At 46.9% G+C, this 27,792-nt stretch overlaps 1 protein-coding gene across 1 annotated transcript; it reads right to left on the bottom strand.

The window, feature by feature from the left end:
* Positions 1-208: 208 nt before the first annotated feature.
* On the bottom strand, positions 209-27,765 carry DDB1 (damage specific DNA binding protein 1). The gene is made up of 27 exons (XM_019656049.1): positions 27,541-27,765; positions 26,180-26,328; positions 25,045-25,161; positions 24,456-24,677; positions 22,418-22,532; positions 21,392-21,489; positions 19,510-19,668; positions 18,816-18,899; positions 18,153-18,269; positions 15,547-15,649; positions 12,021-12,096; positions 11,817-11,925; positions 10,519-10,697; positions 10,259-10,422; positions 10,073-10,180; positions 9,717-9,924; positions 8,874-8,969; positions 8,672-8,783; positions 7,577-7,700; positions 7,102-7,266; positions 5,864-5,958; positions 4,018-4,188; positions 3,541-3,650; positions 3,093-3,262; positions 2,810-2,912; positions 1,657-1,780; positions 209-1,063 (listed from the first exon to the last, which is right to left on the bottom strand). The coding sequence occupies exons 1-27, from the start codon at positions 27,599-27,601 to the stop codon at positions 980-982; spliced, it is 3,423 nt and encodes a 1,140-aa protein (XP_019511594.1). The 5' UTR covers positions 27,602-27,765; the 3' UTR covers positions 209-979.
* Positions 27,766-27,792: the final 27 nt, after the last annotated feature.

The raw sequence follows: 27,792 nt of genomic DNA, 5'->3' as shown, positions 1-27,792 counted from the left end.
ACCCATCACCCTTGGGATCCTACCAAAAAACGATCACGCAGCTAAGGAGAGGTACAGACGTCATCTCACTACTTGACAGGACTTGTTGCAGCAGCAAGGACAAGTGACTGCCATACAAGAGGGAGATGAGTTTGCAGGAAATTGGGCAAAGTATGACCAGGATGCTGGAGCGCCGGGCAGCGGGAAGAAAAGCAGAAACAAATGCATCTTTCTTCTTAGATTCTACTTTATTTGGTAAAACTCGGAAACTAACCACCAATTCACGCCCATCCACCTCCTTCTCTCTGAAGCAGACAGTTCCCCAGAGACAAAAAGGCTGTGGCTTGGCAATCATCCGCCATCTCCAGGTTTTACACTCAGGCAGCCTGTGGCCTGGTGGTCAGGCCTCCAGACCCAAAGCTCTCAGAGGCAACAGAAGGAAAAGGAAGCCCTCACTTCAAAGACAATGAACCCTTCCCGCCCCTCTTCCCTTCTACCCACAACCTCCCCACACCCCCAACCTAAATAAAAAGATAGTAGAGGACAGCGCATGAGTGTGAGACACACACACAGAGCTTCCTTTCAGCCAAAGAGCTGCAAAATCCCTCCCTGGAAGGAGGACCATGGGCAGCACCAATCAAGGCTTGGCGGCCCAAGGTGATGGCTGGAATCATGTGAGACTGGTAAAAATCCAGGGAGAGAATATTTCACCTTCAGCCCATTCCCAGGTCGCTAGTGAACTGGTTTTAGCTCTAAGAAATCCCCATTGCACAGGTGGCTGTGACTTCCGGGGCAGCTGGCTTGGGGAAAGGCTTCCCACGGCCCAAGAAGACAGTGGCGGGGGAGGGGAGGCGGGCGGCAACGCCTTCGGGGAGGGCCTGGGAGGGGGGACCCCTGCCCTTGGCTAGTGGATCCGCGTCAGCTCCTCGAAGACACTGGCGGGGGGAGGGGAGGGGCGGCCCCGCCTTCGGGAGGGCCTGGGAGGGGGCCCCGCCCTCGGCTAGTGGATCCGCGTCAGCTCCTCCACCACCTTGATCAGGTCGTCCGCGGTGGCCTCTCGCTTCATTCCGCTGCCGTCGTCATACTGCAAGAAAGGGAGGGGCTGAGGGCCAAGAGGGTGCTCGCCCTCCCTTGGGGAAAGGGGTGCCCACAGCGAGGGGGGCCCCCAGCTCCACCACTGCCCTGGCGGGGAGGACGTCTCCGTCAGAAACCCGCGCCGCCCCGTGGGGGTACAGGTCAGCAAGGTCTACTGAAGGCAAAGCTGGCTCAGAGGCTGCCACCTGGCGTGCATGTCCCTCTCCTCCAGGATGTTATTCAGAGGTACCATCTCCAGTGAGCAGCACCCCAAACTCCAGCACTGTGGAAATTTCTCTTCCCTGTGGGCTCCTGACCCTGCCTCCCTCCTGTGGGACTGCCAGGGATCCCAGACATGCCCCAATGTGCCCTCGTTGCTAAAGTACAGGGGTCACATGGGTAAAGCTGCTAGTCCAGTGCCAGGCGCCTGGTGGGTACCCACGAGCCTCGGCTACATCTCCTCGCCCTCATACGCCATCTTCCCAGGCGGCAGGAGAAACTGAAAGGGGCCGCTGGCCTCTGGGAAGAGAGGAGGGCAGGCGCCAGAGCTCTGACAGGCTCCTGGCGTGTAACTGGCCCAGGGCTGAACACCACACAGCTCACCTGTAGGTTTGCCACAACCTCCTGCATCTTGGGCCGGCTAATATCCAGGAAACTCTCAATCAAGTCTCCATCGATGAAGCCCGTGGCCGGTTCTGTCTTTCGCTCAGTATGAAAGGATCTCCAGGTGGACAGGTGAGTGAAGGAATGTGATTGTTTGCAAACACCCTTACTCTCATTCATCCCCACCTCTGCACAAGACCACAATCTGAAGCAATCATCAGGATGAGAATAGGAAACAACAGATTCAAATAAAAATCACATTGTTTTTTGGACAGTTTTGGAATTGAAAGGCACGAAAAACGACTACCCCTTCCAACGGTTCTCAACAGGGGTGATCTTCAAAATGACATTTTTTAAAAGTACAGATCAGACTTTGAGTGTAGAGCCTGGTGGTGTGTGAGTCTTTTTTACCAATGCTCCCGGTAAAGTAGACGAGCACGCCTGGGAAGAACCACTCTTCTAAGTCTAGCCCGAATCCTCACAGGAGAATCGACAGGCTCAGTGAGACAGGAGATGTGCCCACTGTCCCGCTGGTCAGCAAACAACCACATCAGCCCCTGTCCTCCTTCCCGGCTAGAGCTGGGCCACACTGCCTTGTGACAGCTGACCAACCTCACACTCACAGCAGGAGCCCCCTCACCTCCTAACTGGGAAGGGCCCTGCATGTCTCACAATAAGCAAACTTCCAACAGTACTTGAATCCTGGGTGTCCCAGGGGGACTGACCCTTGGGCTTCTGGAGTTTTCAGCTTTGTCGCTTTTCTCCTCCTGCCAGCCTCTATAGCAAGGGTCCTCAAGACACTGCTGCCCCAACAAGATCTCTGAAAGGATGTTCCTGTGTTGTCATCTAAACTGACTGACATGCAACCCCAGGAAGGCCAGAGGCAGCCACATTTCGGGAACATTAATATATATTTCCAAGATGAGGCAGTTGAAGCTGGGTGATAAGTACATGGGGATTCACTATACTATGGTCTCTACTACTAGGTTTGAATTTTTCCATAAGGTAAAAAAACAGAGAAAGGCCTGTTCACCCCAGGAGCCCAGTTAAGACGCTGCTTCGACAGCAGTTTCCAGCGGCAGCTCGGGGTCACGCAGCCCTCTGCCTGCGCCAGGGCGCGCTGCCCAGCGAGGGGCCCAGCGAGGGAGGATATAAGGAGTGCTCAATCTTGCCCACACTTTTGATGACTTTGTTGAGTCGATTCTGCATGTCCAACAGGAGGTTGTACCAGCTCTCTGACAGCGAGGTCACCAGCCCTGAAGCAGCAGAGGGGACAGTCGCTGCAGAGCTCCAGGGCCCACAGCGAGCACTTCCCACCACGGGCGGCCCAGGCGGCAAGCAGCGGGACAAGGGCCCAGCGTGCTCTCTCCCCCCTCAGCGTGGCGGCCTCAGGAAGCGGGCTGTGCGGGAGTGCGCGCAGCAAGGCTGACCCTCACCGATCATGCCGTTGACGGTGCCGAAGAGCACTGAGCCCTGCGTGGGGGTGGACGTCTCGCCCAGATTCTGCATCACCAGAGAGCCATGGCAGAAGACATTGACGAATTCACCCAGGTGGAAGAGACCGACCTCCTGGAGGTGCTGCCGCTCCTCGTCAGTGGTGGCAGCGCTGAAAGGCGGAGTGACAGACTCACTACCCGAACCTCCTGCCCCCCCCCAGCGACTACGTGCTGAGGACACCAGGTGCCAAGCTTCCCTGACGAGCCCACATACCACACACCCCAAAGCCTCTGAAGAGGCTCCTTTTTGTGGCCTTGATTCTCTCATAAAAGAACTCAACCTTTGTGAAGAGGAGCACCTGGAGCCTGAGAGGGGATGCAATGTCCTCATCCACCATGGACCCGGGCTCAATCCCCCTCCCCCCCATTCCCACAGCTGGTCACTCACCTATCCTTCTGACACACAAACAAGTTAAAGGCATTTTCAGCCCCCAAGAAATTGTCATCATCCAAGATTTCCACAGCACTCATCCAGTTGGGGTTAAAGTCTCGGGCGATCTTAAAACAAACAAGGTGCAAACAAGAAAATACACTCAGCAGTTTGCATGGGACAGCAGTTCTGGGGCCTGTCTTCTGTTAGCCAGAAGCCCAGAGCCTGCCCTAAGGAGATCCGGCCCTCGGTTTAACAAATGCCATCAGAGAGCTTCTCCCCCAGTCTCTGGCCAACACAGCCCATTGGGTTGCAATTATCCAGAAATGGAGGCTGTTCAGTTCAAGTTGGGGGTCTGTGAAAATACTTCATCGATGCAGAATGTATGCTCCCAGGAAAACATTTCTGCCCCCACTGGCCCAAGTGTCCCTCACCACCAAAGAAACACTGGCAGGGGGCAAGGCTTGAGCGAGCAGCTTGCGCCACCCCCACTACCTCTTCGAAGTTTCCCTCCATGGGCTTGTAGGCGAGCAGCAGCACAGAGCGCATGAGGTCGCCCACCAGGATAAAGTCACCCTTGGTCTTCAGGTAGAGCGCCATGATGTTGTTGTAGTGATTGCACTCGGTGCGAAGCTCCTTCTCTGTCGTCCACTCATAAAGCCGCACCTGGAGAGGGAGGGTGGGGCATGGCATTGTTCTCGACCCGAGGGGCCCGAGTCCTCTCAGAGAGTCCTCTCAGAACGACCGCGTCCCCGTGGCTCCATCCTCCATCTGCAGCACCGGTCACCAGGTGCAACGTGGGCTCTGAAATGGTCTGATGTGGTGCTTGCATGAACATCTTTACTTCCGTACTATATATTTATGAGCCATTAAAATAGAGCGAGCACAACAAACTAATAATACAAAGTTTTCTTTTACATAAGAAAACGGGTCAGTGTGAAGACAAATACTAAATCAACAGTAATGCAAGCAATACTATGGATACAACAAAAGATGGTTTCTTATGACCCAAGTTTGGTGACGGACCTACAGAAATCTCTCTGGAAAGAGAAGATCCATCTCCAATTTCCTAATCAGAAAGGAACAAGGTTGCCTCCCAAAAACTACCTTTTCCAAACCCTTCTCAAACTTGTTCATTCCTGGAATCTTTGATGTGAGCAATGAGTAGAGAAATGAATGGGAAAGTCCAACAGAAATGCTGTCACATAATAAAGGACTCTAAAGCACTACAGTCTGTGGCCATTCCTCCACCGCCCCCCCAAAACTTTTTTCCTTCTCCACTGCAATGTTTCTTCAGTTACAACCACATCTCCAAAAGAATGAAGATGCTTTATACTCGGGAGACAGATGAACAGATATTTGGTACAGCACAGTCCAAGGAAGACAGGCTCAACTCCTAGTCAAGGTCAACACCGACTTCCACGTTGCCAAAATCAATGGCCAATTCTTAAGCCTTATGTTATCTGACCTAACTGGCAGCACTGGTCCCTCCTAATCTCGGGTGATCTTATCCAGACTTTTAGCTTTAAATGCCTCCTAATAACTGCCACACTGATATCTCCAGCCTCTCTCAACCAGCTACCTACCTGAAACCTTCACTAAGATGACCACTGAAACTTAGCACGTCCAAAACCAAACCTCTAGTATCCTCACTGTAACATATTAAGACAAACATATTTGGCCTCTACCCCCAGTTCCTGACATGGAGCTCCTAAAACTTTGCAACTTCCTTAGTGATATGGGTGATAGAAGCGTCTTACACAGAGCTCCTAAATCCCTTGGAATTTCCTGGGTGATAGAGAGGAGTGTCTTTTGTTCTAATGAGGCCACTCTTGGTGACTCCTGGATAGCTTCAGGATGGGGGCTGGTCACCAGAAAGACCAAGCCAGGATTAGAGGAGGAGGAGGGGTTGTAGACTGAGTTAATATTCCATCATGCCTCTGTGATGAAGTCTCCATAAACATTCCTAAACTTTGGTGTTCAAAGTGCTCTCAGGTTGGTGAACACACCCATACACTGGCAGGGTGGCACACCCCAACCACAAGGACAGGCGCTCCTGCACTCAAGACCCTTCTGGGGCAGAAGCCATAGCTCTTCCCCGTCTCACGATCCCCACGAGCACTTAGATTCTAATACGCGTGGGGGTTTAGATAACCAAGTCCAATATCTGGTCCAACCTGAGCCTCCTAGCTTCCCAGCACCACCCTCCATCCCCTCTACTTGGTTATCCTTAAAACTGGACACACACGCTGCCCCAGGAAACATAGGGGAGACATGCTCTGTGGACAATGTCTCTGTGTGAACCTAAGGTATGAAAGATACCAAGCAGTATGGGCCTCACCGTGCTATTGATGCTGGCTAACAGCTTCCCGTTAAATTCCACCATAGAATACACGGCGCCTTTCACTTCCTTTTCCGCCACAGTCTGTAGTTTTCCTGGGGGGAAAAAAAAGATACTCTTGAGTCTCTTTTATGAGCCTACATTTTAATTAATCAAAAGAATCTTCTGATTTCCCCTCTGGCTCTAACTCCTGCCCCAAAAGCCACTCATCTAAAAGCAGGAAATAAAGAGTCAGTGTAGACTGGGATTAACCACCACTGGAAGCTTGGCCCCACGGTAAGTGCAGCGATTCCAGAGTGTCCAAGCCCTGCCTCCACCCTGAAGCTCCAGATCTGTCTTCAAGATGGAGGCCAATTCCATCCCAACCATCTGATCTGAGATTTCTGGGCTGACAGCAAGGCTTTAGAACCATACTGGGGGGCCGGCCGAGTGGCGCGTTGGTTAAGCGCTGGCTTGGGACGCCAGAGGGCCCCGGTTCGGATCCCACATATGAGGGCCAGTGACACTGCCCTCTACAGCTAAGATGCTGAGCAACAGCTCAACCTGGAGCTGGGCTGCCGTGAGTCGCCAGCGACGGCATAGGCTGCAGCCCCTGCTGCAGTGGGTTGCCATGGGCTACCGTGTGTAGCCAGCAGCCAGCGTGAGCGGCCAGCAGCCGCCGTGAGTGGCCGTCCAGAAGCCGACGACTGATCTGCCTCGCCCGGGAATAGTGCAATGATGGTGCCAACTTGGGTCAGTAAAGCAACGTCCTCCACAACTAGACTGAAGAACAAAATGACAACAACTTGTCTGTTCCCCTTCTCCCAATTCCACAATTAAAAAAAAAAAAAAAGAACCATACTGGGCAGGGGAGATGAGAAAAGACAGAGAAATGAAAAAAAAAGTGCTGAAGCTGGAAAGAGGACCAGATGGCTGAACAACCAGTGAAAAACCAATCCAGGATTCCTGACACTTACTCTGGCCACTAGATCCTCTTACCCATCATTCATCTCTCCCCTTTTTTCTGCCTTTTAAAGAGTAGAAAAGAAAGAAACATATGCTCTTTTATATGTGCCTCTGCTCACCTACACCAAAACGCATTCAGACCATCAACAGCTTGCGAGAAAAGAACGGACTACCTCATGTCACAACAATTAACACAAGTAGTTCTGCCGCTTAGCTGAGGCTCTGAAACCTCAAACCTATGCTTAGTTTCCCAGAATTCCAACCATCTCAAAAGCTGGAAACTGCCCACTCACCATCCGAATACTGAAAGACCACGATCCGACCCTGCTTGGGCTCCGCCTCTTCGGGGTACACCATGGCTGTGCCCACAATGAAGTACGTGTTGGGGTCTTTGCCCAGCTTGCAGGAGACCAGGCTGAGGGCATACTCATTCTGCAGAAACTGGTGGGCATGAAGCACTAGAGGGAGAGTAGAGAGGGTGACAGGCTGATGACCCCATGCACGTGTCATCCTGCTCTTAGAAGCCACCGCTCAGCTCCAAGCAGAATACAGGAGAGGACAGGAACTCATCTCCTGCTACTCCCATCTCCTCAGACCGTCCCTCACCAGCCTAGACTGACCTGAGGCAGCCCAGCACAGCCAAGTCAAGAGGTCCCACCTCTCCTAGAATATGTCACAGTGTCTATCAAATTTTGGAATACATTAGAACCCAGAACAGCCTAGTTTAGGGAGCACGTAGGTACAAAATGACAGAGAGCTCATGTGCACCTTCGAAGGTGTGCTGGTCAATGATGAGGAGGCTGTGCACCTCCACCTCTTCTCCGAAGGAGGTCTCGTGAGGGGCTGTGCTGCTGGAGAACAGCTTGCTGGAGCTGACGCTGCTGGACAGGGCCTGGGAACAGAAAGAACACTCAGCACCCCTCTCGAAAGCAGAACAGGTGCTGGGAACATCAGTGAGGGAATCTGACAGGGTCAGGGAACACAGACTGAGTGTGAACGAGGAAAACTGCAGGTTGACAGCTCGAGCGGAGCCTGAAGAGCACAGAGCACAGGGCGTCAGAGAGGACATGGGGACCAAGGGTAAGGAGCCAAACTCCGTACAGGACTGACACAGCAGTCCAAACACCATAAGAACGGGAGGGTCATTAAAGATCTTTGTAACAGGGATGCCACGTCAATCAAGCCAAGTTAACGAGGAACTCAGGATACCTAATAAAGTGGCAGACTCCCTCTCGATGGAAAGAGCAGGGAGCACTTCGAACAAAAAGAAAAAAGACCTTCCACTCCAGATTAGGGAAGAAGTCCTATCACAGATGTCTGGAAGCAAGAAAGGCAGAGAATACATGGAATAAAATGATCTGCTAATATCTCCACTGAGCCTATTATGTGCGGCTCTAGACTGTCCTATCATCATTTGCAGATGAGAAAATTGTACTTTAGACTTGCCCAAGGTCACACCGCTAGCAATAAACCTTGAAGCTAGTTCTGTCAGGCTACAAATCCCATGCTCTTACCTATTATGCTACACTGTCCCCAATTACACACACCCTACAAAGTGCCCAAACTGGTAAGAGAAAAGGAATCATTCATTCTGCAAGGCTACCGGGTAGCAAAACCTTGCATTGATTGCCGCACCTGTCCCAAATTCTTCTCAACCCTCTAGTGAGGGGGCTGAATCCAGCTCCTGCCTGTTTTCATAAGTAAAGCTGTTCTCACCTGCTGTCCACGGCTGCTTTTGTAATGGCAGAACTGAGTAGTGACTGAGGCTATATGGCCGCAAAGCGGAAAATATTTACTATCTGTCCCTTTACAGAGAAGTTTGCCCCTGCTCTACTGCTACCTTTCTTTGTCCACTGCCCTCACCTGTGTGCTGGCACTGGGCCTCAAAGCAGTTGTGCCCCCACTCGTGTCCTGAACTTCAATACGGCTGGAGAGGACCCCAAAGCACTGGGACACTTCCTGGTAGCAGATCTTCCTGTAGACCAAGTATAGAACAACACTGCCTCTCAGCACAAGTCCACCAACTCCCAGACCACCCTCTGCAGCTCCCCTACCCCTGCCTCACCTGGGAGACTCGTAGAGGGGAACGGTGCGAATGTGCAGCTTCTGGATCTCGTCGATGGTGCCAATGGTGAGGGTGCTGTTATTGGCCAGTGCCAGGCTGGAAAGAAGAGTCTGGGTTTAGACTGAGTAGGCCCCAGGACGGAAAGGGCTCTAGGAGGCAACTCCACAGGGGAAGAAAAACAAGGCAGAATTACACCAGCTTATTCCAGGGCAGTTCTCAATGTTGACTCTATGCTAAAAACCAACTGGGGAGAGTGCAAAATTCTGATGCTCAGCCCCACCCCACACTTTTCTCATTTAATTCGTCTGAGTGGGCTGAGGCTGAGCTTTAACAGCTTTCAATTTAATGCTAATATGCAGCATCAGAATCTAGAACAGAGATTGTCAATCACAACTACCCAACTATCAGAAGCAGATGGAGGCCTTGTTAAATCAGGTGGCTCCCTCCCGCAAGAATTTACCATATCTAAGGAGTCCCCAGGCAGTGCTGTGGCTGCTGGCCAGGGGATATTTGGAGAGAACTCCTGCTCCAGAGGAATACAAAATGATCTCTCAATCAGGAGTTTAAGCATCTGAACCACCTAAGAGGTTTTCTGAAAATACAGATTCTAGGGCCTCTAGTGCCCAGCTTCAGATCTACTGAGTCAACCAGAGGAGGATTCAAAAAACCTGTCCTTTTAAAGAAGTTCCCCAGCTATTTCAATGGGTGGCCAGATTTGAGAACCTCTGCTTACACTTCCCATCTCAGCTTTTTACTGACTGTGACACTGAGGAGAGAGGTTTGAGGAAAACGTCATGATGCCTTCAATCCATGGCTCTTCCGAAGAAAGAAAAAGAGACTAACCTGTCAGGATAGCCATCTGAGTTGAGGGGACACATATAGTTCACTTCCTTGAGGTTGACATTGGAGAAGACCAGTTTGTGGTTGCTGCTATAGATGACAGTGGGGCGATCAGAGCAAGCAAAGACGTTGGTGGTAGAAAGAGAACGGAAAGTCCTCAATACTGTAGGCTGGGTGCCCAGAGTCACCTTCTTCCGATCGCTCAACAGGCCTGCAGAAAGAATGGCATCAGAAGAAAGACGGAAACAAGACAAACAGCTGGACTGTGAAGGTTCAAAGCACCCTGGGACTAAGAGCTCTGCATCTCAAATCCTCCTTAGTTTTCAAAGAGCCCCTCACTCAAAAAGTGCTAGTCTCACCTGTCTCAATGTTGAGCCCAAAGTAGAAAAGTGCTCCATCTCCCAAGGCACAGAGGAGGTAGTGGCTGCTCTCAAAGGTGGTCATCAGGATGGAACGAGGAATGATCTCTGTGTGAAAGGGGCACAGTGAGAGCTTGTTCCACACTCCAACTCCGATCCCAGCCCAGGTCCTTAAAAGATCCATACCTCCACCCAGCATCTCTTTGTGCAGCAGCTCAAAAGAGGGCAGCTTCAGAATACGGGCCGAGATGTCTGTCCAGAGGCCAATGGCACAAAGCGGGGACAGCCCACTGCTGTCCCCTAAGGGGGTGATGTCCAAGCAGGCCACCTCGTGTTCCATCTCTGTGTGGCTGAACAAAGAGGAATACGGCAGAGGAAGTAAGCCAAGGATGAAAGAAGTCCCAGACAACAGAGGAGGGGTCCAGTGCAGACGAGGAAACACACACCTGACCTGGCGCAGCTCCTGCGGATGGATCTGCAGGTAGTAGAGGGCCCTTCCCACGGCGACGACGACCTGATTGCTGTTGCAGGAGGCCACGCTGATGTTCTTGCCCTGGGGTTCCTTCCACTCACTGACTAGAGCTTTGGGCTCTTGAGAGACCAACCTCACGGAAGCAGACGTGATCTAGAAAGAGGAGCGACGGATCTGGGAAGGGGCGCGAAGGTGCTAACCGCTGCCCTAGTGCAGCCCCAAGACTAAGCTACGTAAGTCCTCTTCTACCATGTATATATTTTTCCCAAATCCTGCCACGATGAATCACGATGTCAGGTTTAGTTGACGCCCTGAAGACTAAGGCTTAAAGCAGCTTACAGCTTGCATACCTACAGCCAACACACAAAACCAAAAATGGCCTGCTTCATTCTGATTAAGGCTTGGGTAACTCACACCACATCCCGTGGAAAGGAATCAGTGGAGTGAGACCCTGTGACCACTCGTCTAGCAGTTTTTCTCAACCCAAAAATGAGACTGCTAAAACACCCAAGTTCTTTACTATGCAAGTCATTAAAATGATTTCAAATTCTTTAGTAAAGGCAACAAAACTGTATTGAAATGTCTTATAAATTTCATCACTGAAATAAAACGAAAAGCAGGTTGATGACATTGTGATGTATCGATTCATCTTACAATCTAAATTGAGTTTATATTAAAGGAGGAAAGCCCTTTAACAACAGATATGTGAGCGGTGCCAGTTTTCAGCCCACTTAGTTAGAAAATACTGACAAAGCCATGTGTCGGTATCAGCCCCTTCCACACTCCGTCCACAAACTGACAGAACCTTCTTCTCTCTCGTTTTTACCAAATCCACCACTGCCTGTTGGCTAAAAGAAAGACCAAGTGGATAAAAAGATGGAGATAGTTCAGTAATTCTCAGGCCCTCAAGTGCTGTACCCACCACTGGCAAACACTGACTCTGGCCAGAGTGGAGAACTGCTCACAGGTGAGGACGGTGTGCAAAAACCAAAGAGCATCAGGGTCAGGCCAACCGTAAAAAGATGCTGGGGGGTGGGAGGCGCTCAGGAATCAGGTTCTCGTGGCTAACAAGTGCCCAAAGGCTATCTGACCACGGTATCGCAGAGAGATTTAAAAAGTAGTGGGTTATCGGGTCATTTAAATTTTCTTTCTAGCCCTTTAACATTACTTTTAGAGCCATAAAAATGGACTGTTTTAAAACCCAGTGGTGTGCTATACTGCACTCTAGGTCAAATTCACATACATGGGGACTGTCCCCTTCTCAGCTGTTACCTGGATAAGTTGCTGATGAGCCACATTGCCACAGAAAAAAGTCTGCTGATCGTCCACGAAACCCATCAGTTCGGTTTCTTCCACCTCTTCTCCATTTAACATGAGAACTCTGCAGCAGAAGAGAAGGCCTGGGTCAGCCCGACGAGCTTCCCCACCTTGGGACCGTCACATGAGCACCTGGAGCTGGCACCAGACTCATCTTACCTCGTCTGGCCCACAAAAGAGAGCACCAAAGTGTCATCAGTCTCCCGGTTAGGATCAGACCGCAGTGGCCACAGGCCTGGAACAAAGATCAAGAATTAAGATGCACAGCACAGACCAACACATCTAAGGAAAGGCCAGCCTACCCCACAGGAAGAGCAGGAAATGTGGAGTCAGTCCTCGGCTGAATAACATACTCTGTTCCTTCCTAGATTTAAGACTCTGAAGAAGTTAGATAGTCTAAAAACTGTTTGAGCCTGATATTTTAAAGTTTTTCATTAGATTTCAGATGGGATAATACATTTCCATGACTCAAAGTCAAACAGAAGTCTCGCTTCTACATCTCTCCCTCCAACCTATCCCCCAAATTAGTCATCAAGAATAGTTTCTAGAGGGCCGGCCGAGTGGCACGATGGTTAAGAACTGGCTTGGGGACGCCTGAGGGCCCCGGTTCGGATCCCACATGAGGGCCAGTGACATTGCCCCCTACAGCTAAGATGCTGAACAACAGCTCGACCTAGAGCTGGGCTGCCGTGAGTCGCCAGCGACGGCGTAGGCTGCAGCCCCTGCTGCAGTGGGCTGCCATGGGCTACCGTGTGTAGCCAGCAGCCTCCGTGAGCGGCTGCCCAGAAGCTGGCAGCAATTCTGCCTCGCCTGGGAAGAGCACAATGATGGTGCCAACTTGGGCCAGTGAAGCAACATCCTCCACAACTAGACTGAAGAACAAAAGGACAGCAACTTGTCTGTTCCCCATCCACCAATTCCCCAATAAAAATCTTAAAAAAAAAAAAAAAGAACCCTCGCAATCCTGTCCCTTTAAAAAAAAAAAAAAGAAGTTTCTAGTTTGTCCTTCCATTTTTTTAATTTAATCCAGTTTCTTTTAATTGAAGGCAACAGGTAAACACTGTATTACTAGCAATACAAATATAAAATAGCCTATCACACGATGTTCTGCACCTTGCTTTTTCACTTAATATACGCCGGAGCCCTTATCAGAACAGAGCAGTTCCTTGTTTTGGACATCAGCACAGTATTCACTTTTATGGACATACCAGTTCATTAGTAACATACATTGCCACAACAAATAATCATATATTTATGTCATGAAGGTCTATGGGGAAGAAGCCCAGAAGTGGGGTTGCCAGGTAAATCACTAAATGCAGCTGCAGCTTTGATGGGTATTGTCAATGAGCATGCAGATTTCCTCAGAGACTCACCAACATAATGTGCTGCCAAACTTTTGGATTTTGGTCATCTGGTAAAAAAATGATATCACTATTTTGTTTTATTTTGCATTTCTCTTAATGCAAGTGAGGCCTGTTACCTGTCCATTCATGTCCTTTGCCAATTTGGGGCAAGATATTTAGTGATCTTTCTAGAAATTGTTTTATAAATCGGGGAGATTAGGCCTTTGTCTAGAAGATGAACATGTTTTTATCCAGTTTGCCATTTCTTCTAACTTAGCTTAGTGTTGTTTTTACCACGCAGAAGTGTTTTATTTATCAGTCTTTCATTCTGGTTTCTGTACTGTGAGTCATGTTTAACTGACCTTCCCCACTCCAAAATTCTTTTAGCTTTTGTATGACTTCATTTTTTACATTAAGTCTTTGATCCAATAACGTTCTAGCAAGGTATACATTGTAGAGTATGGGCCCAAACTTATCTTTTCCCAAATGACTGTTTTTGTAACATCATTTGTTAAAAACAATCACCTTGATCTCACTGAATTGAGACACCACCATCATATACTGAACTCCCACATATAATTGTGTTTACTTCTGGACTTTTGAACCTACTTATTCGTGCACCAAAACCATACTTTTAATTACTGAAGTTTAATAGTAGTTTTAATATCTGGCTAGTCCGTCTCACTGCTCTTTTTTAAGTTTTCCTGGCTTTTCTTGTTTCTTCCTTTTTCCATTTGGACTTTGACTTTTTTAGGTCAAGAAAAAAAGCCCTATTGGTATTTTTTTTTTTTAATTGGGAAATTGGGGGAGGGGAACAGTGTTGGGGAATTGGGGAGAGGGGCCAGCCAAGTTGTTGTTCTTCAATCTTAGTTGTAGAGGGCGCCAGACGCCATCGGGCTGCCTATCGGCAGTAAGCTCAAGGTGCTCTGTTACAATCTTAGTTGTGGGTGGGCGTAGCCACCATCCCGTGCAGGAGTCGAACCAGCAGCCTTGTTAAGAGCGCACGCCCTATCCACTGAGCCATCTGGGCAGCAGCTCAGCTCAAGGTGCCGAGTTCAGTCTTAGTTGTAGGCGAGCGTAGCCCACCATTGAACAGGTAGTCTTGTTGTTAGCAGTATGTGCTCTCACCAGCTGAGCAATCCTGCCACCTGTTGGCAGCTTAGTGGCAGCTCAGCTCGGGTACAGCATCACTGGCCCATGTGGGAATCGAACTGGCGGCAATGTTGCTCAGAGCTCCCACTCTTAAGCTAACTCTTAACCAACTGAGCCACTTGGCGGGCCCCCCCACTGATATTTTTATTGATACATTAAATATAAAAAGGCAAAGACAGAATAGCATTATAACGTTGAGTTGTAAGACCTTAGTCTTTTTCATTTGATCAATCTATCCTTTTAATCCTACAAGAATATTTTAAAGATTTCCTTGTATAGATTTTGCAATTGTTAAATTTATTCCTTGGTATTTTATCTTTTCATTGCTATTATAAATTGCCTCTTTTCCCCTACTACACCTTCTAATAGTTTTTACATTCAAGTTATTGATTACAGCACATTAATTTTATATCCTGCTACCTTAATGAATTATTGTCTATAGTTCTTCAGTTGACTCTCTTGGATTTTGTAGGTACATGATGATCTCTTCCTAAATCATAAATCTCTATTTCTTTTCTGTTCCTATCCCCTTATTTTTTTGTATTCTGAATTACTTTACTTTAAATGTGCCTCCTATATACATTTTTGAACAGGTTTTGCTTTCTGGTTCAATATGATCATCTTTTTCTTATAATAGGTGAGCTTAGCCCATTTGCATTTACTGATATGGTACCAGGCATCTGATGTGTCAGGTAGAGATACTCATACAGATGTTTGGTATCAGTTCTGTCATAGTTTACGTTATGTTTACTGTAAAAGTCTTTCGCTATGTAGTCTTTCTTTGATCTTTTTGATTATGATAGTTCTCCTGGAATTTAGGAAGATTTTCATTTTTGTTCTAGGAGTTACCTTCATACTTAGATCTTTATATGATATCCTCAGTACTCAGTTTCTTTAAGGATTCTATCAGTTCCTTATAAACAACATTAAATGCAACTTGTAATCTTTCTGCCTCCATTCCTCCACTCCAATATCCAATTTTAGTAAACAGTATTCTTTTTTTAAGTTAACTTTTGTACTTTTAAGTATGTTTAAGCTTCAATCACTTATTTGTCATCATGACTTTCTTTACTCTTCATTTGATCTGCTTTCCTCTAAGCTCCCACCCAAGTGCCTTCATGACATGTAACAAAGCCAAAGGCCAAGGTCACTCAAATAAGATCTGCATCCTATGTCCACCACAAGGCTACCTTTGATGCCTGGTAAGTCAATGCTGGCATGCTCGTGGATTCCAATTCCATTCCGGATGATCCGCAAGGAACCTTCCTTGAAAGCCCCAGAGCAAGTGACCAGCTGCAAGGAGAGAAAAGGTTTCTAAATAACCTCCTCCAGAGCCTAGGGTCATCATATTGATGCCCAGAAAGCCAACTAACTATACCTAAGTCCAAGGGCCCTTATTGTGGAGCTAGGTTTGAGGATGCAGACTTAGCAGAAGATGATTTCCAAAGTCTCTCAAATTTACCAAGCAGACAGGACATCCTACTCCAAGACGCAAAAAGCTCCTAGCAAGCCTGCTCCCATCCTTGGAACCTACCTTACTAGAAAGATCACAGGATCTGGAATCAGACACACCTGCCATTTAGTAATTACATGATCTCGGACAAGTTACTTAATCTTTGTCAGCCCTAAGTTTCCTCACTTCTGAAATGGCCAAGAATCCCTATCTAACAGGGTGCTCGTGTGATTATAGATAATGTATATAACGTGCCTCGCAGACCAAGATAGGCAGTCAATAAATGGTAGCAATCCTTCTATCATTGGGATTAGTGAGCAAAGCTCTTAAAAGTTATCATCAGAGGGAATCAAATATTGGGTCTTTGGAAAAGTCATGACGTATTTTGTCTCTGTTTTTCAAAGGGCATTTATTTATATAAAGAACAGAGATCAATCAATGATATATTGCCCGTTTTGTTCGATAACCTTTTGCCATCTTTCAGTGAGCTTCATAATTCCTCGTTCATAGAAGGACTTGTTTTTTATTTGCGAAAAACTGAACAAGGTGCTGATTTACAGCCTCATCTGAATTGAATATTATACCACGCAAGGAGTTTTGAAGAGACTGAAACAAGTGTAAGTCTAACGGCGCAAGGTCAGATGAGTATGGTGGGTGTGGCAACACATCCCATCCAAGCTCCAATCATTTTTGACGGGTGATCAAACTTGTGTATGGTCTCACGTTGTTGCGATGGAACACAACTCCTTTATTAAATTAACAAGCTCTGGACGTTCCTGGATGATGGATTCGTTCCAACTGTCCAATTGCCGACAGTACACATTCGAATTGATTGCTTGGTTCCTTGGTAGGAGCCCGAAAAACACGACACTTTTAAAATCCCACCACACTGAGAGCATAACCTTCCTCTGATGAATGTCTGCTTTCGATGTCGTTTGAGGCGAATCATCACTTTGGGACCAAGACCGTTTGCACATCACATTGTTGTAAACAATCCACTTCTCATCACCAATTATCAGTAGCTTCAAAAAAGGATAGTTTTCGGGCCAGCCAAGTGGCGCGTTGGTTAAGAATTGGCTTGGGATGCCAGAGGGCCCCGGTTCGGATCCCACATATGAGGGCCAGTGACACTGCCCTCTGCAGCTAAGATGGTCAACAGCAGCTGGACCTGGGGCTGGGCTGCCGTGGGTCACCGGCAACGGCGTAGGCTGCAGTCCCCTGCTGCAGTGGGCTGCCATAAGCTACCATGTGTAGCCGACAGCCAGCATGAGCAGCCGGCAGCCACCGTGAGCGGCCGCCCAGAGGCCGGCGACTGATCTGCCTCGCCCAGGAAGAGCACAATGATGGTGCCAACTTGGGCCAGTGAAGCAACATCCTCCACAGCTAGACTGAAGAACAAAAGGACAGCAACTTGTCTGTTCCCCTTCCCCTGATTCCCCAACGCTGTTCCCCTCCCCCAATTCCCCAATAAAATCTTAAAAAGAAAAAGGATCGTTTTCCTCACGTTTAATGAGCATACTGCAGATGTTTACACACGCCGTCAAATGAACTTCTTTGAGTTCATGCGGAACCCAAATATCGAGCTTGCTTACATATCCCAACTTCTTCAGGTGGTTGTGAACGCTTGAATGATGGATGTTCAATGTTTCTGCAATCTCTCGTGTCGTGTAACGTGGGTTTGATTTGATCAGTTCCTTTATTTTGTCGTCATCAACCTCGGTGGGTCTCCCTGACTGAGCATCGTTGAGATCAAAATCACCAGCATGGAATTTCATGAACCATCATTGGCACTGACGTTCTTGTAGAGCATTGTCACCATAAGCTTTATGCAACTTTTCACAAGCTTGATGTGCATTCTTCCCTTTATGGAAGTAAAACAGTAAAATATGGCAAAAATGTAGTTTGGTCTTCCATCTTCAACTTGTCGTAAAATCTCCAAAATTCAACAAAATCACTCAATTTTTTTTTAGAATGAAGCTAGAACTGTCAGCTGCCAAATGACATAGCAATAACATAGATGTGAATGACTCTAGTACTTCCAAAAATGAACGAGTGCCATCTGTCGCAAACATGCGTCATGACTTTTCTGAAGACCCAATACATGGTGATGGAAGGAGAACTGACTCTGGGTGGTGAACACACAATGTGATATACAGATGATGCAGTACAGAACTGTACACCAAAAACTTATATAACTTTACTAACAACTGTCACCCCAATACACTTAAATTTTAAAAAAAGTTATCGTCAGTGCATACGCCCCATTCTAGAATGGAAAACCCAGGAGAACACAGTTTGAGTGGGCACACCAACAACTATCCATTTCCAGGATAAGCCCCTTACCTGTCCCTGCCCCTGCCTCTCCAGGTCCACCACGCACATGTCCACAATGGGCCCTAAATTTGTAAAGGTTTCCATGGCCACTACATAGGAGCCTTGTTCATTGCTGTCGACATTGAGCTAAAAAGAAAAACAATGTTAGTCCTGCAATGCTCCTAACACACCCACCCCTAAAGAGATGGTCTTCATCCAAAAGAAACTCGCCGTCCTACTAGATCTGCCCTTCTTGTGCTCCACTGGAGGCTTCCAGAAGGGGACTGTTGCCTGAGGAACATGGTGTCTTACAGGTGACCCACTAACCAGTCAGAGATTTCTAATGAAGCAGTTTGGAAATTAATGTAAAATGTTTACATGCATTTTTTCTGCAGAGAAGGTCCAAAATTTTCAATTCTAGAGGGGATCCAGTACATTAGACTATGATCTTTTGAAGGCAGGAGTTGCGTCTCGTTCATCATTGTCCACCGCACCCAACACCTAGCCTGGCACATTTGCTGGATGATAAAGAGCTAGTTGGGGTAGGATGTTAAATCAACCAAGTAGAAAGCTGGACAGTAGGAATATGGATGAACTGAAGAAATTCTGAGAGGCGCTAAACACAGGAGAAACCTGATGAAGCAACAGTGAAGACCATGAAATGAAGCTAGAAAGAAGAAAATGTCTTCTCACCTTCACAAGCTGGGAGTCACCAAGGCGAGACCCAACAAACACAACACCATTATCGAGGTACGTCAAGCATTCAGCAATAGAGGTCTAGGAGAAAGTCAACAGCATGAAAGGCATCAAAATGGTCTCCAGTGGGATTCAGACACCGTCCTACCCACCTCTCAGACCTCTGCTGAGAAAATGCACAGCTGCAGCCATGATTCCCAAAACAATTCCCCATTTCAAATCCCAGGTCACGCCAAGCAAATGTTCCTAAGTCTCTGAAGTGTGTGACTCGCCACTTATCACATCTCTACAGTCAGAAAACTCTATAATTTATCTTGCAGGTGCCTGCTCCAAAGGATCATTTTAATCCCAACAACTTCAGTCTCCTCGAAATAATCAGAAATCTCCAAAATTCACTGCATAATTCTGAACCCTTTTTGGGGATCTCCTCCCAGAATTGAATCTCAGCATTAGATTGATTAGTCTTTAATTCTAGCTTGTATGCTTTGCTTCTCTTTCTTTTTGTACTTGAGGTAGTGTCTGGTTCCCTGTGAGGTTCTCCAACACCTAACTCATTCAGAAACCAGCTTCCATAGCAGGAGTGACCATTTGTTGCTGGGTAATATAACTGGCAGTGGCAGTGTGGGACCGCACATCTCGGGTCACTAGGTCCGTCCCTAGGAGAATGCGGCAGAGTAGAAACAAGCCCTACCTCTCCGAGGAGTTCTACACGGAGATCCTTGAGGGTGACAGTGCCGTCCATCTGCTCCTCCTTCTCCAAAAGCAGCATGAAGAGCCGTCCTTCCATGTCTCCCAGCAGATAACGGGAACCATTGGGGTCCACACGATTATGACACACAATCGTGCTTTGCTGCCAAGAGGGAAGACACAGTCATTAGAGATGAGAGCAAACCACTCCCTTTACCAAACCCAACCATTTCACAAGCAAGGAATCCACTCAGCTAACACTACTGATTAAAAATGACACTTTTATTTCAAAGATAATTTTGAGGTACTCAATATACCTTGAATGTTTATTCACATATTATTCTGCTGGAAAATAGGAATACATAAAACAGGAAGAAGCTGTAACCATTCACCAGACGATAAATGCTACCACAAATTTTGTTATTTATCCTCAATAGCACTAATTACCCCCTTCCACTAATGCTATCACGGATTTCGTTATTTATCTTTAAGGCTTAATTTTTTTTTTTTAAGATTTTATTGAGGAATTGGGGGAGGGAAACAGCATTGGGGTATCAGGGAAGGGGAACAGACGAGTTACTGTCCTTTTGTTCTTCAGTCTAGTTGTGGAAGGCGTCGCTTCACCGAACCATGCTGGCATTATCACTGCACTCCCCCAGGGTGAGGGGTTGCTCCCGGCCATTGGACAACAACTCACAGCAGCTCCGAAAGCTCACATCCACTGCCGGCCAGCCTCACTGCAGCCTACGCAGTCGCCGGCAACTCACGGCAGCCCAGCTCCAGGTCTAGCTGTTGTTCACCATCTTAGCTATAGTGGGCGCAGCATCACTGGCCCTCATGTGGGATAGAAACCAGGGCCCTGCTGCTCAGAGCTGGCGTCCCAAGCCAACTCCTAACCAATGCACCACTTGGCCAGCCCAAAGGCTTAATTTTTATGACTTGAAATTTTAAGGTTTGAAATCTTTGACTATTTTTTTAAGTCTATATAATTTACCACTATATTACTTTATATGACTTGAGCCTTGAAAACATTCAACAGAATACACAAAATGTTTCCCTTCTTAAAGTTGCCAGTCAATGAAAAGGTTAAAGTTTTTTTTTTTTTTGGTGTGTGCCATTTTTATTACGACTAGAATCACTCATTGGACAGATTTGCCCATTTTTTCTTTTTACGCATCCCCTGCACCCTCCCTCTCCTTTGGCAACCATCAACTTGCTCTATGTATCTACAGGCCTGTTTCTGCTTTGTTATTCATTTTTTTTTAGATTCCACATGTAAGTAGAACCATATAGTCTTTGTCTTTCTCTGTCTGGCTTATTTCACTTAGCATAATCCTCTCCAGGATTATGTCGTCATAAGCGGCAAGATTTCACTTTTTATTGCTGAATAATAGTCACTGTATATGCGTGTGTATAATGTGTACACATACGTGCACATATCCTCTTTATGCATTCATCTATCAACGGACATCTAGGTTGCTTCCGTATCTTGGCTATTGTAAATAATGCTGCAATGAACACAGGGGTGCATATATCTTTTCCAATTAGTATTTTTGTTTTCTTCAGATAAATAGCCAGAAGTGGTATGGCTGGGTCGTATGGCAGCTCTATTAATTTTTTGAGGAATCTCCACACCGTTTTCCATAGTGGCTGCACCAAAGGGTAAACCTATTTTGATTATTATTTTTCTCTTAGTGAGCAAGCAAGCTCTTTGTAAGCAAAACCAGGCCAATCTCTATGTATTTCCAATGACCAACACAGTATCTTAAATACTTAGTGAATAGTCCAACAGAAATCTGTGCATCTTTTGACAAATGGGGAGAAAGGAACAGAGTGAGAACAAGGGAAAAAAGGAAGGAAGAAAAAAGTTTTAAAAAGTCGCTCACCTTGATGATCGGAGGCGCAATGGCCAGGTATTTGTCACCATTGTGATAGGTGATTGATTCCTGCCCAATGATGATGGCCCCTCCAAAAGGCTCCGGGACTGCAGGAGAAAGGACATTAGAATGGTCTGCACTTTGGACCCCCCACACCCTGACAGCAAGGGCACTGATCCAGTTACAAGGCAAGCTTGAACACAATCGCTATTTTTAAAAAGACACTAAAGCCCAAGGAACATGACAGCCTTTTTCTGAGAGTCCTGTCTCAGAAATTTCAGGCTGGCAGTATCTTATCCTGGTAATATTTCACTGCCACCCTTGGTGTTGCTGAGCTCCGAGGGCAGAGTGTTCTCGGTGTTCCTCCATACGCATTCCTCCCATTTTCTCTCCTAAACTCCACATCTTTCCTAAGTAAAAGCTTTTACTTTTTCCCTTGTTCCTTAGCTTAATTGCCCCCATTATCAGGGTCACCATTTAGAAGAGCTAATTTGTACTTAAGAGTTTCAAAATTTCTCTACAAAGTGAGACACACAACATAGTGCTTGGGCCAGAGTGTAGATAAGGTACAAACAGGCCTGGAATGTAGCCCAGGCTTTGTCAAGGAGGTACAGGCATGGGCAAGTCCCTTGGGCCCTGTTTCTTCATCTATGAAATAGAGGAGTCAGATTAGATAAGTTCTACTGGTTCTTTCCAGTTTTCAAATGTTATGCCCAACAATAAAACAATGAAGCTAATTTCCATATGCCACTGCACAAATCAATCTCAGTGCTTTACAATTAACCCCTCTACCCCAAGTAAGGAAAGCTATACTTTTGGAGGGGAGTAAAAAACAAGACAATCCCAAAGACAGAAATGGAAAAAGCTAAGGAAAGCACATGTAGGGAGAGGAGAGAGAGAGAGTGGTGAGCAACGCATACGCTTAATTGCACTTGAGCACTGAGATGCAGGGACAGAGAAGGTGATGAAGGATAAAAACAGGAAACTGGTCCAGACCTGGATCGGAGGCAAGATTCCTAAAACCCCCCAACCAACCTGCGATCACCATGGAAGCTTCAGCTTCTACATTTTCCTGTTTCCAAGGGCCCTTATTGAACTCCTTCTCTCGGAGAGACACCTCGTAGGTTTTTACATGCCGCCCCTGAGGGTCCTAGGTGGGAAAAGGTAAAATGATTAGCCCTTAGGAAAGGTGAACCTCGGACTGGAGAGGGGCCCTGACAGGGACAGGCCGCCACTGCCCAGCATCTGACGATCCTGTCATGTCACCCTTCCCATCCTTATCCACCAGCATGCTGACAGCCACCAGCTGAGTCTGCCACTGGGTAGACTGCCACCGAGGCCTAGTGTTTCCAACAATTCAACCAACCAAGAAAGGCTTAAGAATCAGAAAAATGAATGTGTTACTATACTAATCACTATAAGATACAATGTATATGTCTACACACATAAAGAATATAATCTACATTCCTTGGCGTCAAGGAATGTACAAAATAGCAAAAGAGAAAAAAACAAACACATTGAAGTTAAATACATCTACATTTTAAAAAATTTGTTTGATACAATTCTTAAGAGCATCCTGATGGGGTGACTGTGCAGACAGAACACATATTGTTCCTCTAAAGTTAGTCAAAACCTCTAGTCCTGCCATTGTCAACAACATCTTCCCAGCCTTTTTCTGAATCATGACTCACTTCACCCTGGAGCTGTCAGTTACCTTTAGGAGCGAAAGGGTCAGGGAAAAGGCTACATTCAGCCAGTGGAGGATGAAGGCCTCAACAAAAGCCAGACCAGCGTCTAAGTTATGAAAGGAATTCGACATGTATTTCAGAGCAGGCACCACACCTTAATCACGGTTAGAGTTCCAGAAACACTTAGCATAACCACCTTTTACATGGTAAATATCTGTCAAATTGAATTTTTGGAAAAAAACCCCCAAAAAACAGGAATAAAGTAATTTTTAGTTGATGAAAAAGTTTTTCCCATCAATGACTGGGGGTAAGACTCAACTGCACGAAGTTATACCTGGGGTTTGGATTTGAGCCTCTTGAGACACATAGACAGAAATGCAAGATCGTGCACACTGGCAGCCCTGAGGCTAGAAACAAGAGTCAGAACAATCAACATCAATGTTTTAATGATCTGATATTTACAAAACTGAAGGGAGAGAAATTCTAAGTTTTTGTTTCAGCTCTGATAGTGCACTGTAAAAAAGATCAAACAGAATCTCCAAAATAGTTTCAACCTTATTCATCTGAAATCCAATTGGCCTCAGAACTGTAACACTCATGGTGACACTACAAAGAAATCTCCAAATATACATCAATATTTCCAGTACTTAACACAGCTATCAAAGTATTTTCATGCCTACACACAGGACATGGACTTGGGCTGTTTTCTTCTGCCATTTACTCAACCACAAGCTCGTGAAATGACCTCGTGCTGTGAGGCCCTTTGTTCAAAGACTGAGATTTTACCAAGATACAGGCACGTTAGTCTAGTGCTCTGCATTCTGCGCCCCCCTCCCCCCCAACAGATCTGGCCCAGAGAACAGCTGCCTACAGTCAGCTCTGCTAAAGTTTTAGGCACAGACGAAAATAGAAGTCAAGAGCCAGCAAGTCACCAGAAATTGAGTGCTGAATAAAATGCCAACCTCTTCTTAGAAGGCATATATAAAGCATCACCAAGACATTTTTCTCCTTGCTTGTAAAGGCCATTTCCAAATCATTTCTCTACAACTAAGTTTTAATAATCTCCTAGCATGCCAGTAAGAGACTAAGGCAAAGTATAAACTGGGTCACCCTATAAACTCTCCACGGCCCACAACCACACTGTAATCTCAGGATTAAAACCTGCTACAAGCCCCACAGCTTCCTGCCTCACAGTAAGTACTACTGCACTCAAGACACAACCAAAATCTGACCCATATTAATTATATCATTCAAAACCTCTCGGGACAAGCACATTAAACGCTTCTGCCTACCCTACTATAAAAATCCAGGCATTTCAATAGCAAAAATGAATTCCTACTACACCAAACCACACAGCTTCTCCCTCTCTTTTCCCACTGCAGTACCTGGTAGACAAAACAGATAGTAGGTGCTTGGCAACCATATAGGAACTTGACATCGATGACATGCAACTCCTCCAGGCGGATGTTAAAGGCCTTGAGCTCTTTATTGTCCCGATCTAGTGGAATAACCTTGAAAAGGCCATCATAGAGTCGCAGGCCAATCATGCGGCACTCGGGGTCAATGATGCCAATAATGCCGGTTTCCGAAGGGCGGCCAATACGGTCCTGAGAAGTAAAACTGGGGTTAGGGAAGAACCTCAACACCCAGAGTAACAGAGGACACCAGGCACCGCTTTCCCAGGATGATTTTAGAAATGGTAGTACAACTCGTGGCATCTATCTGACATGCCAGGAGCCCAAATGTCAGTGTATTCCTTTTTGCAAAATATTGAACGTCAATAAATTATTTACCCTGTCCCTTGGACTCTGAGTAAACTACAGAAGTCCTTTCTTCATAAAAGCTGAAACCCTCAGTGTTTTTTCCTTGTTTCTCTCATCATACAGAGAGCTGCCCCCAGCACTTCCAATTTCTTCATCAAATCGTGACAGCCCTACCTGGAAAACTCTCATCAGCCTGAAGCAGCCACCTCACCTGGACATTGCCATGGGCTCGCGTTATGATGTCAATGCTTTCGCCACTCTGCTTGTACTCCAGGATGCAGGCATTGTACTTAGCTGTCAGGATAAACAGTAGGTCCTTGCTCTCCCCCTGAAACCAACATTATGCTATCAAAAGAGGTTCTTTTTAAAACAGGAACACCTGTCTAGCCCTTAAGCATTATTCTTTAAGTATACCGAGCTCTTTAAGAACTTTTTTTCCTCCCTGTAGAGAAAATCCAGGGTGAGCATATAACACACGTAAGTGCAAACACACACCCTAAGGGTCTGTACCAAAGGCCAAAACTGAAGCTGGTAAACATCTAGTCCTCACTTGCATGATTCTCCATCTCTCTGCTCTACATACAATGTCTTCATCTATTTCCAAATCAAGCTAAACTCAATCATTCCATTCAAATTCCAAAAGACAAATGTAATGAATCCTCCAATCCTCTCCAAGTCTTTGAAAAGGGGGGAAATGTGAATAACAATGGAAGCTAAAATGGATCCACAAAGTCTTACTTACTATTAACACAAAACCCCAAAATGTATTTTGTGTAATAGGTTATAATTAAAACTTTGAATCCATTGTTTTCTGGTCAGATTCAGTTAAGATATAACGAAGCAATGTGGTGGCTAGTTGAATGAAAACATTTGAATTATAATAATGATGATAATACTGTGAGGATAATTGTTAACACAACAGTGAATGCTTGTGTTAGGCCCTGTGTTATTAAATCATTCAACCTTCACACTAACCCAAGGGATTGGATACTGTTATCCCCTTTTGCAGATAGGGAAATAAGGCTCTGAAAGGTCAAGTGACACCCAAAGTTAGAATTAATAAGGAATGAAGCCAGGACTGCCCTGCGGCAGAGCCAACGCTCTGAATCACCATGACGACCCACAGTATGGTGACCCACATTTCAAACTGCTTTCATTTCCCCGTCTAAAGAAGTCAACTTGACCAATTTTTCCCTAGCCAAATCTCTCCCACTTCTAAGGTGAATATCAAGTCCACCATTCAAACACTGTAGTTTCTCTCCTAAGCCTTATTCCTCCCATCCTAATCAATGGTATAAAACAACACAAAACCGTCTTCATAGCTGGGCCCAGCCTAGACCACTTACCTTGGGCCTGAAAAGCTCCATGACCGCGATCTTCCCATACATGCCCACCTCTTTAACGGGCCGAAGCCCCTCGGCGGTGACCACATAGATCTCTAATCTCGTGTTTTTGGCAATCAGCAGGTTCAAGTCTTCAGCTGAAGTAAAGTGTCCTGAAAGAACAGATCCTCTAACTTTTGAAGCCAGAGAAGTATGTAAATAACCCTATCACTTCCACCTAATACCTCCAGAATTCTCATTTAAGTCACATATTTCTGTGGCTCCCTCCGTTCACTCCCTTCTCACCACGCCAGCACCTCAGCGTCTCACTTCACTCGTTTACAAAAACGCTACTTCTCCAATCAGACTAAGAAAACTGCACTGGGCCTAAGACCAGCATAAGTCCTTCAACTGACAATGACTGTGAAAACCCTTCCGATTGGCTCTGTGCCCTCAAATTTTTTCCTATTGCAGTGGCAGACTTAACTTCTAATTAAGGGATGCTAAAGAAAGTGTTCATCTCTATTCAGGCCTAATCTAAAGTTTCACAAAGTCTTTACCAAACAGACCAGGTCAAATGAAGAAAATTCTCAGCGCTTTATATTAAAACATTGTTTTGTCCACATCTCCTGCCCTCCCAGTAGTCTACCAACACCCCTCGTCCATAGTCTTCCACCGCCTCCAACTTTCCAAATGACAGTTTTGCTGTGGGATCACAATTAGTATTTACATAAACACACAAGTTTGAGGTCTTCGTATTTTGCTGAAAACCTGGTTCAAGATGACTATCTCTGGAGTCTGGACATCTATGTTCTTAACCACCCTTGCACAAGTCAGCAAGGCAAACTCATCACTGGGTTGGGGCGTCCATATCCTGTTTTCCAGCAGTTCCCAAGTGTAAACAACAGCGCCAGGCAAAGAGGAGGGCTCCTCTCCTGCTTTGGGTGAGTGCGGGCATTCCTCGCGTCCCTCCACCTCCTGCGCCCGCCAGCCTCTCCCACAAGAAAATTCTAACCCCAAAGTCGCCATCACCACCGCCCCATCCCCTGACCACACAAGGCCAATCTAGGAGCCCAAGCAACCCCGCGCCATCAACTCACACTTTGCTCTGTCCCATTGGGCCGGTCCCTGTACTCGAGGAAAAGTGACCTCCGGAAGAACGAAAAGGGGCCCTCGAACGCAGCTTTTAGAGCCCCCCACCCCAAAAGGCGCGTGTGGAAACATCTCCTTTGAAGTCGTGGACTACGGGACGTTCCTCGGCCGCCAGCGCCTTCCATTCCCCGGGCCCGGGCCCGCCCGGCCGCCCCAGGGGCCGCGGGCCTCCCTAGGCCTCGGTTCCCCCCAGCTCCCTCCCTCTCCGGGGTCTCCGGCCCTGGCAGCCTCACCGGTCACGCAGCCGTTCACGGCGGTGGGCTTCTGTGCCGTTACCACGTAGTTGTACGACATGTCGAGGGCCTAAGGCGGCCCGTCGGGACTCGAGCGCAACGACAGAGAGATGGACACCAGCGAGGAGACTGGGGACCCTACCCGCGCGGCGAACTCCACTGCCGCTGCCTCCACCCCGCAGACACGTTGCAGCCCAGAGCGTCCGAGACGCGGGGCATCACGGGACGGCCTCACCTGGCCTCTTGGAGGAC

The sequence above is a fragment of the Hipposideros armiger genome, unplaced genomic scaffold, assembly GCF_001890085.2.
Source record: "Hipposideros armiger isolate ML-2016 unplaced genomic scaffold, ASM189008v1 scaffold_253, whole genome shotgun sequence".
Lineage (NCBI taxonomy): Eukaryota > Metazoa > Chordata > Mammalia > Chiroptera > Hipposideridae > Hipposideros > Hipposideros armiger.
The sequence above is the reverse complement of the archived record's forward strand: the minus strand, read 5'-3'. Positions and strand labels throughout refer to the sequence as shown.